Here is a 13,378-nt window from a genome sequence, read left to right on the forward strand (position 1 = left end):
GCATTCCACACTTCGGCGGCTTCTAGTTAACACTGACAGTGACGCATGGTCCATGGGCTTGTCACTCTGCAGGCCCAGGCTACTGTGTGGCCAATAATCAAAATCAGACAGTCCGCCTTCCTCAGGAGGAGAGGAGGGAGGAAGGGGAAGGGGCAAAGGTTAATGGGTGGACAGGTGGATACAGGCGGGAGGGTAGAGGAGAAAACAATTGACATGTGATTGGGAAAGAGGGCTGCGAAGGGGCGTTCTCCGATAGGAGAAAGAGGGGAAGGGGATGTAGAGGGATAGGGAGCGAGAGAGACTGGAGGAGGGGAGTTAACGGAAATTGGAGAAGTCTGGTTGGATAGTGCTAAGATGGATGCAAGGAGTTATTCCTCTAATTTGTGGGTAACCTCAAATGAAATCTGCTTACCTTTCTTCACAGGTAATCCTTCATAAAGTGGTTTTAAAGTGTAAGATCTTGCATCAAAACTAATTCAATTAAACCTCTTTCACCATGAGCTGTTTTGTTCACAGGAGTGGGCCCTGGGCCTTGGGACCCAGTGCTAGTCTGGCCTCTGGAAGGCCCATGGGAACACAGACCTGCAATCCGACTCCCTCCTCACCACACCTGTTCAGAAACTGCAGCGGTCTGCAGACACTGTGCTTGTAGTCAAACATAGGAGGAACTCAGCTGGCCTCACAGTGTCTAAAGCGGGTAAAGATATATTACTGACCCTTCCAGGGCTCAGGCCCAAAACATCAGTAATGCAACTTTACTCTCCTCGACACCAGCTGAGCTCCTCCAGCAATTCTGTGATTTGGCAGCAAAAAGAAACCCACTCATTTATTGCAAACATGGGAAAAGTGACAGGATCTAACGATGCAGCTAATCACAACCGAAATAGGCCATTCGACCCATTGAGTCTGCTCCACAACTCCACCCTGAGCTAAACCATTCTCACATGTAGTTCCAATTTCCAGCCTTTTCCCCATATCCCTTGATACCCTGACTAATTAGATACCTATCAATCTCCTCCTTAAACCCCCAATGATCGGGCCACTACATCTGTATGTGGCAATGAATTCCACAAATCCACCACCCTGTGGCTGAAGATATTTCACCTCATCTCTGTTTAAATGGGTACCTTCTCATTCTAAGACTGTACCCTCTTGTCTTGGATTCACCCACCAAGGGAAACACCTTTTTCACATCTACTCTGTCTAATCCTTTCAGCGTTCAAAATGTCTCTATGAGATCCCCTCTCATTCTTCTATACTCAATGAGTACAGTCCAAGAGCCAATAAATGTACCTCATGTGTTAGCCCTCATCATCCTGATAAATCTTCTCTGTACTCTCTCCAACATCATTACATCCCTTCTAAGATAAGGGGCCCAAAACTGCACACAGTTCTCCAAATGAAGTCTCGCTAGTGCCCCACAGTGCCTCATCAACACCTCTTGAAATGCCAACATAGCATTCACTTTCTTTACTGACGATCCAACCTGCTGCTTAACCTTTAGGATATCTTGCACGAGGACCCGCATGTCCATTTGCACTTCTGAATGTTGAATTTTCTCCCCATCCAAATAATAATCTTTCTGTTTATTTCCTTCTCCAAAATGTACAACTGTACATTTCTCAACATTGTATCTCATCTGCTATTTCTTCACCCACTCTCCAAAACTGTCCAAGTCTTTCTGCAACCTTTCGGTTTCTTCAACACTTCCTACTCCACCACCTATCTTGGTGTCATCTGCAAATTTAGCCACAAAACCATTCAATCCATAATCTAAATCGTCAATATTCACTGTAAAAAGAAGCGGCCCCAACACTGACCCCTGTGGAAGACCACTAGTATCCGGCAACCAACCAGAACAGTATCCTTTTATTCCCACCCTTTGCTTTCAGCCCATCAGCCAATACTCCACCCATTCTAATATCTTTCCTGTAATTCCATGGGCTCTGATACTGCGATTTCATGATGTCCAGCACAGATCAGAGAGTTTCTCCAAGTAACGACTATCTGTCATTAAACAGACAATTTCTACAATCCCACATGTAATGAAATGGTCAGGCATCCTGGAAGGATGCATAATTTGGCTGAGGAACCAAGTGGAGAAGGTGAGTGGAAGGCTGGAACAACTAAGAGACCATGAGGGTGGTGGGAGAGCTGCCAGTTAATGCAGAGACTGGGGAATTCTTGTTGCCTCGGGCACGTTTCTTGAACAACAGGCTGGAAATAGGCCAGAATCCAGACCACCTCAGGTACCAGGCAAACCCCAATCACCTTAGCAAACAAATATTTGGATTCAGACCAATAGGCTGCATGAAATTAAGGCTAAATAACAGGATTGCACACAGATGGTCCATGTGTCCTCCCTATCCACCTCTCCTTGACACTGACTAGTGCACGGTTCGAATCTTGCCTTCCCATGGAGTTCAATGGTCAAGCAGGTGGAGAGACTTTTACCCCAGTCTTTGTGTGAATGTAGTCACAATGACATCAGAAGCAAAGGCAGTCAGATCTGATCTTGCAGAGAAACCCAAGCATCAATGCACATCTCAACCGCATCCTCCGCACCCCCCCACACACACACACACGATTCCTTGGCTGGACTTACTTATCCAGTTTCTGACGTTGAGGAAGCTTTGCTCATTTGTCAAATCAAACAGCAAGAGGAACCCCATGGCATCTCTGAAGAAAGCAGTTGTCAGGCTCCGAAATCTGCAGGAGGAAAATGCGATCACATTCGGAGCTCACAGGGGGCCAACAAGGCTCTGGAGATCCTTTCCTTGCTCCCCTTCCATCCCCATCCCCCTCTCATTGTTCCTCTCCCAGGGGGTGACTTTCCTACCTCTGGCTGAGAGGCCATGGTCAGGGACAGGGTAAACTGTCTAAACTCAAGTGGCTAGGGGTCAAAGACTACAGTTTTTAATGTGAGGGATCATCTCCTCATCTACAATGAATCAAGACTTCAGTCAAAACCTCTGCATAATTTCCACACCCAAACAGGAGAAGCAGACGAGAATCAAGGGAAGTGATAAATGCAAACTACAATTCCAAGTGAGAGTGGGAAACTCCTGCAGCAACCTGACCACGGCAAATAAAATTTGTCAGACTCCTTGTTTCAGCGGAGTTTTATCTGTGATCATCTGCATGGATAGGATGGGTTTGGAGGGATAAGGGCTGAGTACAGGCAGGTGGGACCAGTGTGGGTGGGGCATTTTGGTCAGCAAAAGCAGGCTGGGCCGAGTGGCCTGTTTCCATGTTGTGTGACCATAGCTCCACATGACTTTGATATATGTTCGAGGCATTTGGAGAAGTTTCCATCGAGAGTTCATCAGCAGGTGTACAATAGGGAAAAATAGTTTTCAGGAAATATCTCGCTCAATTTAAAAAATGTATTGCAAATATTAAATGGATTATGATATGATGCCATTTTGCATTTTAATACTATGGAAATGTCTTCTTGTATCTGCACAAATGTCACTTCCCCTTGTGTGTTCGTGCTCATGAATACAGAATCATTGCTGCAGAGAGGATTCGATCACCCTGATGTTTCCTAAATCTGAACAAGACCACAGGAGTGTGATGAATGAATGTACTGTGGGGATGGGCAGGCTCCACGAGGTGCTGTTAATGAGGACAAGCAATGGGTTCCCCAGGAGGGATGGGGAACACTACCGACTGGCCTGTCCCAGGCTGCAGGAGTACGTGCTGAAGGATGCACAGAGGCTGGGCGCAGCCCACGTGATGACGCTGAGGGGAATGGCCATAGTCTAGAGCAGCCATTCTCAACCTTTACATTTTAAATTAACAGTAACAGGCCCTTTTGGCCCACAAGTCTGTGCCGCCCAATTATACCCAGTTGACCTACACCCCCCATACCTTTCAAATGGTGGGGGGGGGGGGGGATCCCACGCAGACACTGTGAGAACGGACAAACTCCTTACAGACAGCGCAGGATTCGAACCCCGGTCACGACCACTGGCGCTGTAAAGGTGTTGCGCTAACCGCCATGCTAACCAAGGCACCTTAGGCTAAGGCACCCTTAGAATCCGCTCGACGTTTAGGGGCCCCCCTTCCCTGTGAAGCAGTCGAGTTTTGGTTTCTTCTGTATCTCTCTCCCACCGACTATATCAAAATATTAAAAATATTTGTTACACAAGGTGAAAACTAGGCTTAAATGTGCCGTGGCCCCCAGCAGGGCTGTAGGCTCCCAGTGAGAAAGCTGATCTCGAGTCCTTTCACTACTGGGGCTGGAACTGAAGGAGAAGCCCCTCAAACAGCAGAGGATGTGGGTTAACCCTCAGGGCCACATTCAGCCCATCGAGCCAGTGCCAACCATTCACACTAATCCCACATTATTCTCATTTTCTTGTGATTCTCCCCACATTCCCAAAGACTCCCTCCAGATCCCACCCAGCCTCACAGAAGGAATATACAGTGGGCAAATCACTCCCCAACATGCACATCTGTGCGATGGGGGTGGGAACCGGAGCACACGGGTGAATCCCATGCAGTCACGGGGAGAACATGCCAACTCCACACAGACGGCACCCAAGGTCAGTACCAAACTCTGAGCTGATGTGATGGTGGGGGGAGGGGAGAACATGTCCAGGGTAAATGTGTCCGGGGGAACCATGTAACCATCTATAGTGGACGGGGATTGATCTCGGCCACTGCATCCAGACTGTGTTGGACGTCACATCTCACCCCCAGGCCACCTTGGACCCCAAGGGAAGCGACAGACTCACCGCTCCTGGCCAGCAGTGTCCCAGAGCTGGAGGTGAATCCTCTGCCCCCTTCCTGCACTGCTGTCCGGACCATTGGGCTTGTAGAACTGCAGGGAGAACACAGACATTATCACTAACACCCGGCTGGTCAGAGCAGAGTCAATAAGCATCCTAGCACGGCAGGCTTACAGCAACCCCATTCCCACAACTCCATCCTGCCTGGGGCCGTTTAAAAAACTCTTCACACCCGTTCACCAAAACAGGCTCTCCCCTGGTAGTTCTGGTAACCAGGACAGTCCCAATTCTCAGAGGTAGCGCTGGCAAACAAAAGTCACACCAATTCCCCATGGATCAACTGCAATTAAATGTTCTACCGTTCCATAGGACATGGGAGCAGAAATTGGCCATTCATCCCATCAAGTCTGCCTCGCCATTTAATCATGAGCTAGTCATTTCCCCACTCAGCCCTACTGCCTGGCCTTCTCCCCATGACATTTGATCCCCTGGCTAATCAAGAACCTGTCAATCTCTGCCTTAAATAGCTTTCACTCAGCTGCATCAGCTATTCCTCAGTTTACCAGAAGTCTGTTTGGACCGAAAGCTGCCGAATCTCATGTTTATGCCAAATGGAAGCGATCTGTCAGCAGCATCGGGGCACATTCACTCTCTCTGGAACCGGGCAGTTAGGTCAAAGTGCTCCTGAACCAAATGCTCACAGGACAGGGTGAAAGACCTGCACGTTTGCCCTGGTTACCGCTGGTTACTTGCACGTTTGCCCTGGTTACTGCTGGTTACTTGCACATTTGTCTTGGTTACTGCTGTTTACTTGCATGTTTGCCCTAGTTTCTTGCACATTTTCTCTGGTTACTGCTGGTTTCTTGCACGTTTACCTGGTTACCGCTGGTTACTTGCACATTTGCCCTGGTTACTTCCCCGTTTTCCCTGGTTACTGCTGGTTTCTTGCACGTTGTTTTTTTTAAAATTTATTTATAGTATCTCCATACATTCATTTCAAATTGACTTAGTATAATATTACATAATAGATACTAAATAATTTTCAAATTTTCACCACCCCCCACCTCCCCTAACCCCTTAGGAAACCACCTTGTGGTGGTTAATTCCCAAAAACCCAAATGGGTGTGGTATAAACCACAAGTGGCATATGACTTTCGGGAGCAGAAGTACCACTCCCCCCCCCACCCCCCAGGCAGACAAAATACACGTATAAACCGAAAAATCATCATTTCTTATATCCATAAAACCCCGGTCCATCAATTTAACCAATCTTATTCATAAACTCTCTTTTTTGAAAATCCAAACTTGATATTAAATTTTGCACCCTTTCCACCCTCCCAACACTGAGTTAAACATTGTTTACAATCAATAAAAGCTTTTTTAAAAAATTTTTTTTTCAAGTCTTCCTGAATTTCATCCACTGAATTAAAACACCTCTGAACATCCCAGTTCAACACCGAATTTTCCATTCTTCTCAGTCTCAAGTTGAATTTGTAGCTTACTTTCAAAAAAAGTTTTTTCAAATCTTTTAAAATTTTCTTGAACATAATTCCTTCGGTCTTGATCTTCTAAAGCATCAATGTTATTCATAAGTTCTTTCTTCTATGTTTCCCAATTTAATATCAAATTTTCCACTTTGTCAATCTTCTCAATGTTAAGTTGAAATTATTGTTTATTTTCAAGAAAAACTTATTCAAAATTTTTAACTCTTCTTGGACATTGCTCCTTCAACTTTAATTTTATAAATCATCAATCTTGTTCATAGTTTCTTTCTACTGAGTTTCCAAATTTAATAAAGTTTCTGTTTTTTCCAATTTTCTCAATATTAAACTGATCTTGTTGTTTAGTTTTAAAAAAAAACCTTTTCAAAACTATTAAAATCTGTTTGCAATGTATGCATACTCACAGATAATAAATTCACTCTTCCAATATTCCATCCAAAAAAAAATCACTGACAAACCTTATTGCAGGTCAAGAAGTTCCATATATATGTTTATCTTCAGAAAATATTTCAAATATTTCAAATCAACATTCGTCGCCATCCGAAAAAGGAGTCCGAAATCAACTTTAATAAGTTCTGTTCTTGAGAAAATTCCAGCACCAGCTCTGTCTGAGCAAATAGGTCAAATTTCTTCCAAAATCAAAGAATGTAATTTTGTTCTGTATTTATAGATAATAAGTTCATCCTTCCGATATTCCATCCAAAAAAAATCACTAATAAACTTTAATGTTATCTGGATTTTTAAAACTCACGGGCAACCAATGCCAATTACTGCAATTTATCTTCATAAAACATTTCAAATCAATATTCATCACCATCTTTCAGAGGGGTGTCCAAGACCAGCTTATCCGACAGTCCAATTAATGAGCTCCATTCTTAAGAAGATTCCAGCCTTGACTCCGTGGTTCTGTCTGGGCAAGTAGGCCGAGTTTCTTCCAAAGTCGGAGAGTGTAGTTTTGTTCTGTATTTGAACTCTATTTTCCTTAATCTTTGTTGCCATTTTAAACTAAAAACAATTGATAAACAAAACAAAGACTTTTAACAGAAAAGAAATATTCTTAAAACGGGTATTTATATAACTGCCTGGGGGAGACCGGGAAGGCACGTCCGCTCCCTACGCCATCTTGCCACGCCCCCCGTTTCTTGCACGTTTGTCCTAATTACTGCTAGTTACTTGCATGTTTGCCCTGGTTACTTACACCTTTGCCCTGGTTACTGCTGGTTACTTGCACATTTGCCCTGGTTACTGTTGGTTACTTCCACGTTTGCTCTGGTTACCTCTGGTTTAAGTCAAAGTCCGAGTTGGCCATAAGATTCCAATCTGTTGGAAGTACAAACTCCAAGAGCAGAGGTGAAGTGATTCCATTTCAGTTTTAAATTAATTTAGAGGCACAGCACCGTAACAGGCCCTTCCAGCCCACAAGCTGACGCAGCCCAAATGTGACAAATTAACCTACTAACCCCGGCCTTCTTTGGAATATGGGGGGGGGGGGGAGAAATCGGAGCGCCCGGTGGAAACCCAGGGAGGGCACGGGGAGAATGTACAAACTCCTTACAGATGGCGCCAGATTCGAACCCGGGTCGCTGGAGCTGTAATAGTGGTTTGGCAACCACTATGCCAACTGTACTTGGGAACAACTAATGAATACTTCATTCTTTTTTTGTCACACAGTCTGAACAGGTCACTATTCGGATTCTAAACCTCTCCACAAACTGTCCTTGCCATTGGTATTTTTGCCAGGAGTTACAAGTTGTTTGAGAAGTGGATTACATGATTCTGGTTTTCAGAATGAAGGCAAGGGTGAAGACTGATGGAATTGAACTGTCAGAGGTGGTCAAACTCGATAGGAGAGGGTGAGAGGAGCTGAGGAGTAGACATCTGATGGAGAGATGAGCACTGATGAAAACAGGACTGCCCTTGGGATAATCCCAATCCATCTGTCCTGTAGGTCAGGCAATATCGATGTGAGGCACTGCCTCGAGAAGCCAGCCAGCATCATAAAGGGCCCCCCATCACTCTGGTCACAACCTCTTCTCAATGCTCCCTGTGGGCAGAAGGTACAGAGATCCGAAGACCAGCACCTCCAGGTTCAGGAACAGTTTCCTTCCAACAGCCATCAGGCTCTTGAACCTCCCATGGGGACACAGGGTCGGGGCTACCCTGTCAGCGAACATTTGGTAACATGAGATGCACCGGGGATCTTTTCTCAATCAATTCAGTTTACCACAATAGTTTTTTTTTTTAAATCCCTGTTCATCTGCAGCGTAAGAATGTTAGTGCATGTGTTGTACGATGTGTGTGACATTAAACGTTGTCAAACCCCATCAAACAAAGCTGCCATCCATAATTCACGGCCTGCATCAGTTAGTCCCACCTCTACCCCTCTCACCTTGGAAATTCATTTTGATAAAAAGGCAAATGGTTGAGGACTTGAAAAGTTGACTGAAGAGAATTTGGGCACTAAAGGGAACGCCTTTTGGATCTTAATCCTACAAAGAGGCTTCTGATTCACACTGCGCGATCCATTTTGCGGGAAAGCCACAACGGCTGAACGCAGTGCTGTGTTCTGCTCCGTGCCTTCTCGGTGAAGCCGATCGCACATCACTCACTGGTACAGCAGGTCACGGCCTCTGCTTCACCGAGACAGAGACACACACAAGGCGACTGTCGCTGGGATCTGCCAGACGTGGTCGAGGGACTCGACCCGGAACACTTCTCGGCATAGACACTACCTAACCCACTGGGACCCTCCAGAAACTCATCTTTTTGGCTCAAGGGCTCCTGCAGCAATGGAGAAGACTGGCAGATCCGAAATGAGAAGCAGCAGCAATAGTTTGAAGGTGGGGAGTAACTCGACAAAGAATGTGCAGAGGGCTCAGAGGCTCGAAGCCAACAATAAAGAGCTATCCAAATAATTAGCTGCTTGACAGCATGAAATTATTAAGCTACAAGCAGTCAATTGGTTTAATCACCGCACTTCAAAATTCACAGCAGATTTCGGAGCAGAACTTCATTAATGATATCAGTAAGACAATATGACTGAGAATCTGAAATAGTCCAGGCTGGTTCCACTCCCCGAAACATCCCGATGGGTAGAAAATTAAAACACGGTGATGGAGAAATACAGGTCACACAGAGGATTAAATGTACACACCCCCAACCCCCTCCTCTCACTGTCTCTACCCCCCAACCCCCCTCCTCTCACTTTCTACCCCCAACCCCCTCCTCTCACTGTCTCTACACCCCCAACCTCCTCCCCTCATGTCTCTACACCCCTCCCAAACCCCTTCTCTCACTGTCAAGATAGGCAGGTCAGTAGGGGGTGGTGTAGTCCTGATAGTAACCAATAATATTAAATCATCAGGAAGAAGGGACATAGGGTCAGATGGGGTAGAATCTTTATGGGTTGAGTTAAGAAATAGCAAGGGTAAAGGAACCCCATTAGCAGTTATATATAGGCCCCCAAACAGCAGCCAGGAAGTGGATACAAGTTACAGCTGGAAATAGAAAAGCAGGTCAAAAGGAAAATGTCAAAATTATTATGGGGGATTTTAACATGAAAGGGGATTGGGAAAGTCAGGAAAGTTCTGGATCCCAGGAGAGGGAGTTTGTAGAATGCCTACAGGATGGCTTTTTGGAGCAGCTTGTCAATAAGACCACCAGGGGATCGACATTTTTGGATTGGGTGATGTGTAATGAACCTGAGGTAATTGAGGAATTGAAGGTGAAGGAACCCATAGGAAGTAGTGATCATAATATGATTGAGTTCAGTTTCAAATTTGAAAAGGAAAAACTTTTATCGGATGTGTCAATATTTCAATGGAACAAAGGAAATTACAGAGATATGAGAGAGAATCTGGCCCAAGTTGACTGGAAAATTAAACTAGATGGAGGGATGGCAGAGCAGAATTGGGTGATATTTCTACATGAAATAAAGAAAGTGCAGGATAGATATATTCCAAGAAAAAAGTTATGAATGGAAAAATGGCACAAATGTGGCTAACAAGAGAGGTCGCTAAAATAAAAGCAAAAGGGAGGGCAGACAAGGAAGCAAAAATTAGTAGGAAAACAAAGGACTGGGAAATGTTTAAAAAAATTACAGAAAGAGAGAAAGAAAGTAATTAGAAAAGAAAAGATGAATTATGAAATAACAGACAAAAGGATAGAGTTTTTTAAATATATGAAGAGTAAAAGAGAGACACGGGTAGATCTAGGACCGATTAAGAATGATGCTGGAGAATTTTGAAGTGCGGTGATTAAACCAATTGCATCAGCCTTCACTGAGGAAAACAATAGCTATATACCTGAGGTCTCAGGGAATAGAATTAAGTACAGTTAGGATTACTAGAGAAATAGTGCTTAGTAACCTGAATGGACTAAGGATAGATAAGTTTCCCGGACCAAATGAGGCTTACCCATGGTTCTGAAGGAGGTGGCTTTGGAGATTGTGGAGGCATTAGAAATTATTTTCCATAAATAAATAGACTCTGGCACAGTTCTGGAGGATTGGAAGGTCGGGAATGTAGTTCCACTGTTTAAGAAAGGAAGGAAATTATAGCCCTATTAGTCCAAAGTTGGTAGTTGGAAAGTTATTGGAGTTGATCCTCAATGACGAGGTTATGAAATACCTCAAGGTGCATGGCATGGGTTCATGAAGGGAAGGTCCTGCCTGACCAAACTATTGAAATGTTTTGAGGAAATCTCAAGTAGGATGGACAAAGGTGTATTTGGATTTTCAAAAGGCCTTCGATGAGGTTCCACATAAGAGGTTCCTAAATAAAATGAGAGCTCATGGAATTAAAGGAAAGATATTAGATTGGATGGAGCATTGGCTAATAGGCAGAAAGTAAAGGTGGGAATAAAAGGATACTGTTCTGGATGGTTGCCGGTTACTAGTGGTGTTCCGCAGGGGTCAGTGTTGGGGCCGTTTCTTTTAACAATGTATATTGATGACTTAGATTATGGATTGAATGGTTTTGTGGCAAAGTTTGCAGATGACACCGCAATAGGTGGTGGAGTAGGAAGTGTTGAAAAAACCGAAAGGTTGCAGAAAGACTTGGACAGTTCAGGAGAGTGGGTAAATGAGATACAATGTTGAGAAATGTACAGTTGTACATTTTGGAAGAGGAAATAAACAGAAAGATTATTATTTGGATGGGGAGAAAATTCAACATTCAGAAGTGCAAAGGGACTTGGGGGCCCTCATGCAGGATAACCTAAAGGATAACCAACAGTTTGGATCGGTAGTGAAGAAAGTGAATCCTATGTTGGTGTTCATTTCAAGAGGAATAGTGTATAAGAGTAAAGAGGTGTTGAGGCTCTATGGGGCCAGTGGTGAGACCTCATTTGGAGAACTGTGTGCAGTTTTGGACCCCTTATCTTAGAAGGGATGTAATAATGTTGGAGAGAGTACAAAGAAGATTTATCAGGATGATTCCTGGAATACAAGGGTTAACATATGAGGAAAGTTTATTGGATCTTGTACTGTATTGATTGGGGTATAGAAGAATGAGAGGGGATCTCATAGAGACATTTCGAAGGCTGAAAGGATTGGACAGATTAGAAGTGAGTAAGATGTTTCCCTTGGTGGGTGAATCCAGGACAAGAGAGTGTAGTCTTAGAATGAGAAGGTACCCATTTAAAACAGATAAATTTCTCTAGCCAAAGGGTCATGGATTTGTGGAATTCATTGCCACATACAGCTGTAGAGGCCCAATCAGTGGGGGTTTAAGGAAGACATTGATAGATATCTAATTGGTCAGGGCATCAAGGGACACAGGGAAAAGGCCAGAAATTGGAACTAGATGTGAGAACAGATTAGCCCAGGGTGGTTTTGCGGAGCAGACTCATTGGGCCGAATGGTCTACTTCACTTCCTTTATCTACATGCACAGGTGTTTTAAGAAAGCACCTTCTATCCTCAAAGACACCCACCACCCAGGCTAGGCCCTCATCACTCTGCTACCATCGGGGAAAAAGTACAGGAGCCTAGAGACAAACACTCAGCGGCACAAGGACAGCTTCTTCCCCTCTGCCATCAGATCCCTGAATGATCAACAAACCAAAGACATTGCCGGACTTGCCCTTTGTGCAGTATTTTTATTTATTTAGTCAGGCAGTTTTACATAAAGGTGATTGTGCTGCAGAACAATGAATTTCATGACCATAAATTCAGATTCTGAAAAGTCACGAATCATGTGGAATTGGCAAAATGGAGCAGAAACAGAACCTGGATTAAAAATATAATCTCAGGTAAGAGTTGGAAATTCCTGACACCCCAACATGTCCTGACTGGGGAAAAAAACAAAATTAGAATTACTTACATGGATACAAACTGTAATGGCAGGATCGTCCAGATAATACACATTAAAAGTCTGGAAGGTCATGATCAATAGTTGAAAAACAGAGATGTTGGAGGAACTCAGCGGTCTCGCAGAGCCCAGAGAAGGTAAAGATATATCACTGATGTTTCAGGCCTGTTTTATAGTCACCACAGAAGAACCAGTTTGGAAAGAGTAATCAGATACACTTACCACTCTCTTTTCTCTGAAGTCAATACCAACTGTGGTGATGAACTTTGAGTTGAACTTGGCATCTGTGTACTGATAGAGAAAGCTGGTTTTCCCCACTCCCGAATCTCCTAGTGCGAGGAATTTGATTAGATAATCATAGTCTCCGTCAGACATGGTGAGGGCTCGGTGTGTGTCTGCAAGACAGAAGGGAAAAGGTTCAAATGGTGCGCAAATCCAACAAGGTCACCACGAGAACACGCCCTGGTCAGGTCAGAGAATGTCAGTCACAACAGACACAGCAGGGGACCAGGAAGGCAAAAGAATGAATTTAAAAAAGCCCCGTACAAGTGGTAATGTTGGGGTCTCACCAAAGAGAGGTCTCATCAACAGTGAACCCCCACCTTTCCCTCTTCCTTATTAGAAACACAGGATAAATCCCCACCTTTCCCTCTGATGAACTGGCAGCATGGGATAAATCCCCGCCTTTCCCACTGCTGTACTGGAAGCGCAGGATAAATCCCCACCTTTCCCACTGCTGTACTAGGAGTGTGGGATAAATCCCTGCCTTTCCCTCTGCTGTACTAGGAGTGTGGGATAAATCCCCGCCTTTCCATCTGCTGTATTGGGAG

The 13,378-nt window shown here is 44.4% G+C and overlaps 1 protein-coding gene across 5 annotated transcripts in view; it reads right to left on the reverse strand.

The window, feature by feature from the left end:
* The window catches only part of rab27a (RAB27A, member RAS oncogene family), a 141,660-nt gene that overhangs the window by 18,776 nt on the left and 109,506 nt on the right, over positions 1–13,378 (reverse strand). For all 5 annotated transcript variants that reach the window (XM_069910636.1, XM_069910639.1, XM_069910638.1 and 2 more), the window contains 3 exons: positions 12,771–12,943; positions 4,743–4,828; positions 2,606–2,709 (listed from right to left, as the gene is read on the reverse strand). In XM_069910636.1, coding sequence (XP_069766737.1) covers positions 2,606–2,709; positions 4,743–4,828; positions 12,771–12,923 — 343 coding nt within the window. In that variant the 5' untranslated portion in view covers positions 12,924–12,943. The remainder of the gene's footprint in view (positions 1–2,605; positions 2,710–4,742; positions 4,829–12,770; positions 12,944–13,378) is intronic.

Source organism: Narcine bancroftii, chromosome 14, assembly GCF_036971445.1.
Source record: "Narcine bancroftii isolate sNarBan1 chromosome 14, sNarBan1.hap1, whole genome shotgun sequence".
In the NCBI taxonomy this organism is placed as follows: Eukaryota; Metazoa; Chordata; class Chondrichthyes; order Torpediniformes; family Narcinidae; genus Narcine; species Narcine bancroftii.